Source organism: Myotis nattereri (genome assembly GCF_964212035.1).
Source record: "Myotis nattereri genome assembly, chromosome: 4".
Classification (NCBI taxonomy): domain Eukaryota; kingdom Metazoa; phylum Chordata; class Mammalia; order Chiroptera; family Vespertilionidae; genus Myotis; species Myotis nattereri.
In genome coordinates this window covers 102,664,062-102,668,635 of record NC_138079.1, presented here as the reverse complement: position 1 = coordinate 102,668,635, position 4,574 = coordinate 102,664,062, and the positions used below count along the sequence as shown (strand labels likewise).

At 64.0% G+C, this 4,574-nt stretch overlaps 1 protein-coding gene across 1 annotated transcript; it reads right to left on the bottom strand.

The window, feature by feature from the left end:
* Positions 1–2,181: 2,181 nt before the first annotated feature.
* On the bottom strand, positions 2,182–3,617 carry C1QTNF8 (C1q and TNF related 8; the record flags this gene model as incomplete). Its single annotated transcript, XM_081090129.1, has 2 exons — positions 3,407–3,617; positions 2,182–2,732 (listed from the first exon to the last, which is right to left on the bottom strand). The coding sequence occupies exons 1-2, from the start codon at positions 3,609–3,611 to the stop codon at positions 2,182–2,184; spliced, it is 756 nt and encodes a 251-aa protein (XP_080946255.1). The 5' UTR covers positions 3,612–3,617.
* Between the last annotated feature and the right edge of the window lie 957 nt (positions 3,618–4,574).

The window sequence follows — 4,574 nt, the reverse complement described above, 5'->3', positions numbered from 1 at the left end:
AATAAGGGTCTGGAGTCACCGCACCATCCAGGTCTGCTTCCTTATGGAGCTGTAGGGCCTGAATGTGGGGACCCCAGGAGCCCCTGCCCTCCTCACCCATCGGTAGGCCAGAAGGGACACATGGGGCAGGCCCCCTGGTGTGCCGAGGGGGGCCCGCTGCTCCGGAGGCTGCAGGCCTGGGCTGGGGGGGAGGGGGGTGGCTGGCAGGGAGCCCTCCACTTTCAGACAGCCCTTGCATGGACAGCAAAGGGGCCCCACCTCTCGCCCATCCCCTGTCCAGGCCGCTCTTAGGGGGGACAGTCCAGCCGATAGAGTGCCAGCTCCCAGCGCCGCATACACCTGGGGGTTCTGCAGACCCCTGCCCGCCTCCGTTTCCCCACTTGTCTAGCCTTTGTGACCCCGTCCCTCCCTCGGTGCTCCCCCCCCCCCCCCGGTGGTGGGGAGGTCCCTGTCGGCCTCAGCTGGAGGTTGATGGTCCTGTGAGATAACGGAGCTCCACGGTGGCAGGGGAGGGCTGCCGTGTTCCCACACATCCCCTCCCCGGAGCAGGGGCAGGAGGTGCCTGTTTATAAAAGGGATGAGGGGTCCCCACCCTCTTCTTGCCTCTACCCCCGCCCCCATCAGTTGATCATTGTCCTGAGAAGGTTCTCCAGCCCCAGGGCCAGATGGATGTGGGGTTCATCTTATAATGGGCTGGGGTCCTGATGGGAGGGGTGGAGGGAGAGGAGGACCAGCCAGGCTGCGCCCCAAAGGTGGATGAGGACTGAGGGAGGCCTGTGCCCACCCAGCAGCCAAGAGGCCCCAGGCCACCTGGCAGGCAGCCTGCTCCTGGCGCACCCTTGGGAGAGAGGGCCCTGGGGCTCTCAGCAGCCACCTTCTACCGCCTCCTGTACCCCTTCTATGAGGCCCCGGCATCTCCTGCTCAGCCGGCCAGCCTGCAACTCCAGCCACCTCCACGTACTCAGGACCTCAGCCAGCTCGCCAGGCTCTGGTGATTCCAGACGGGGCTCCTGCCAGGGTCCTGGAGGCCTCATTCCCCCAGAATCCTTGCTCAGGAGGAAGCAGCCACGGGAGGAGACGCCAGGGAAGGCCCCATGGAGGAGGCAGCGGTGATGGGGTCAGAGGGCTGGGCAGAAGGTTCTGCGTGGCCAGGGGACACATGGCAGGAGAGAAGCAGACTCAGAGGGGGGTATAAGGTGGGGCAGCCTGATGGCTCCAACCTGGGGGATGGATGGAGCCCTTCTGTTCCCCTAGGACCATGGTCGGCAAACCGCGGCCCCTTGAGTGTGGCTCTTCCACAAAATACCACGTGCGGGCGTGCACATACAGTGCGATTGAAACTTCGTGGCCCAGGCGCAGAAGTCGGTATTTTGTGGAAGAGCTGGTATTTTCTGGAAGAGCCACACCAAAGGGCCAAAGAGCCGCATGTGGCTCGAGAGCCGCGGTTTGCCAACCACTGCCCTAGGCCCATGCCTGCAGGGAGTGAGGTGTGACTGCTCCATCACTGCCCCATCCCAACTTCAGCCACATCTAAGGGTGAGGGGTGGGGCTCCCCGGGCTCCTGCAGGCCCTGGTACACATCGAGGTGTGGTCTTCCTCCACCATCCAGCTCATTCCAGAGAAACGAGGGGATGCCGGGAACCCCAGAAAATCAGCTCACCAGACCTGGTGATGTTCCTGTGGGCATAACTCTCGCTCCCAGCCGAATTGCCAGCCTCTAACACCCATGGAATTAGCATGTTTCCTGCTAGAATCAGCTCCGAGAGGGCTGACGTCTGCATTTGCTCTCTGGACTCCCCTGTGTCCAGCCCGGCACCCAGTAGGTGTTTTACGAATGTCTCCAAGGCAGTGGTGCTGGCACAGCCTTTAATAAGCAAAATATCGCTTGACCAGGAGGCAAACGCCACAGCATGTAGAGACGCCCCGCCCACCCTGCCCAACACCCACTCCCACAGTCTCCATCTCAATTTCTCAGTGTGAACACTTGGTGTCCCCACCCCCACCAGGCCAGACCCCCAGACCTGTCTTGCTCCCGCCACACCCCTCAGCTCAGCGTCTGCATGCAACTGGTGTTCAATCACTACACAGTCTGCGCGAACATACTGGCATCCGCCTCGGCTGCGAGGGCGAGGTCAGGCTCGAGGGGGAGGGAGGGGTCTGGGGAGTGAGTGCCATCAAGTGCTAGAGCTCAGTGGCAGGCTTGACCAGGTGGCCGCTGAAGGTGATGTAGAGGTCGCCGTGCTCACCGTAGATGGCGTTGTCTTGGTCACGCTTGAACATGCGCACCCAGGCGGCGTCCCCTGCGGCCAGCGGCAGCAGCAGGCTCTGGGTCTGCATGACGCTGCGCTCGCTGGGCTGCGCGTACAGCACGGCTGTGGCCTGCTGGTTGCACATGATGTGCAGGTAGGTTTCCTTGTAATTCCAGGTGTGCACGGTGAGGCTCAGGAAGTACACACCAGGCACCGTGCAGAGGAAGCGGCCCGACGCCAGGTCGAAGGCGCCATCCAGGTTCACCAGCTCCGTGTCAAAGGGCACAGCCTGGAAGGCGTCGGTGCTGTGCAGCCCCTCGCGCCGACCGACCGAGAAGGCTGCATAGGCACGCCGGCATGGGGTGCCCGGCAGCCCCACCTGCCCCTTCTGGCCCTTGTGGCCCCGGAGGCCCGGGGAGCCCGGTGGGCCCTCCTTCCCGCTCCTGCCGGAGCGGCCTCTGACCCCCGTCTCACCCTTCTCACCTGCAGGGGAGCAAGCAGAAGCCTCTGGTCAAGGCTTGGGGTCCCTTTGCTGGCCACATGGCCTAGTGGGTGACCTCACTTCCCCGAACCTCAGTCTCCTGATCGTACGATGGGTGTTAACCCACCCCTCACACCGGGCAATGAGAGGCTGCACCCCAAAGTTGTGGCTGTTCTGGAGCCTGTACAGATGATCACGTGGGGACGGAGGGGCAGTGGGGATGACGGGGGTCCAGGCAGCTGAACTGGGCTTTGAAAGACGAGGAGGCTGGGAAATTGGTACCCAAGTCCAACCTTCTGGTGGCCTGCTGTCCACCCCAGGAGGAGGCCCTCTTGAGCTTAGCCTCTCTTGCCTTCTTTCAAGGGGGCCCCAGCCCTCCCACCCCGTGGGTGCTGGGCTGGGAGGGCCGATGCAGAGTGGGTGAGCAAACTGAAGGGAACCTCAGTTTCCCCTCCCTTCACAGCCCCTCTCCAAGCACCTTGCTTCCCGCTTGAGGGGGTGGCTGGGGGCTGACGACCATTACAAGGTGTCCTACCTGGGCCCCAGGTGCCTTCCCAGATCCACTCTGCTCAGTCAGGGCCTCAGAGCTCTGTCCTGCCCCTTCATTCCTCTGCCTCAGGGTGGTGTCCCTGTGCGGGCAGGGACCAGGGTGGGGCCACCTCTCTGTGACACTCACCTTTGAGGATTGAGATGTCGATGGTGGGCCGCACGTGGGGCAGCTGCACCCACTTCTCCCCCTCACCCTCAGGGGCGTATGAGCCGGGGGCAGCCGGGGGCCAGGCCGGGTGGCAGCAGTGCACACATGGCTGATGGGGCGGCCCCAGCCTGGGCCAGGCCCCTGCAGGCAGCGCCAGGAGGAGCAGAAGGCCAGGGGCTGCCATCTGGGCTGGAGCCTAGGAGAAGGGTGAGGAGGGCATCTGAGAAAGAGATACCCAGCTGAGCCCCCAGACCCCACAGCAGCCGGCGGTGCCCCCTTGTCTGGGGAACCAGCAGATGGGATCGGTGAGGGGTACACAGTTGGGGCCCTTGAGATGCCACAGTGGGCAGGACCAGAGTCTCCTTCTGCACCCGACAGAGGCCTGCATGCCCTCCTCAGATTCTCAGCCCCCGCCCCTGACAGACATCATTCACAGTCCCCACACTCTTTCACCCAGACCTGGATGTGGCCTCAGAATCCTCCTCACACAGCACCACCAGGGCCACCACCAATCTGAGGGCCTGCACGGGGGACAGCTCACACCGGCCCTTCCAGAGCCCCTGGCAAAGTGGCCCAGGCAGCCCCGCCCAGTCCGAGCTGGTATTGCCGGCTCCTTCTCAGGGGCTGCTCCCCCTGTACACCTCCACCCTCCCAGGGCCTTAACTCTGGGCTGTAGCAGGCACCCTAAGTGCCTGCAGCCGGGGAGTCCTGGTGCCCAAAGCCCCCATGGCTGGGGACCTTGCACCTGGCAGATGGCGGAGGTGGGGCTCTGACTCCACCCTCCAAAGCCCCCACCCTCTTGTGCAGGCAGAGCCCTGGGGGGCGGGGGGCAGCTTCGAGGAAGCGCAGGTCCCCAGCCCCTGAGGCTGGGCCTGGGTCCTGGTTGGGTGGGGCCTGTGTGGGGCAGTTTCCTCCTGCTGCCTAGCGGGGCAGAGAGCAGCCCTCTAGCCCCAAGCTCCCAGGGGAGGGGAGGAGGGCTTGTTGGAAGGCTGCCCCATGTGGTCCCCCACTCTGTGATGGAGAAGTTGGTCTTCAACCCCCACCAGTCCTGGGCCTCCTGCCTCCTAACACCCTCCCTTAGGAAACCCTGCCTGACACCTGGTAGGGCACCCGTGCCAGGTAGGGCACCGCTTCCTGGTTCAACCAG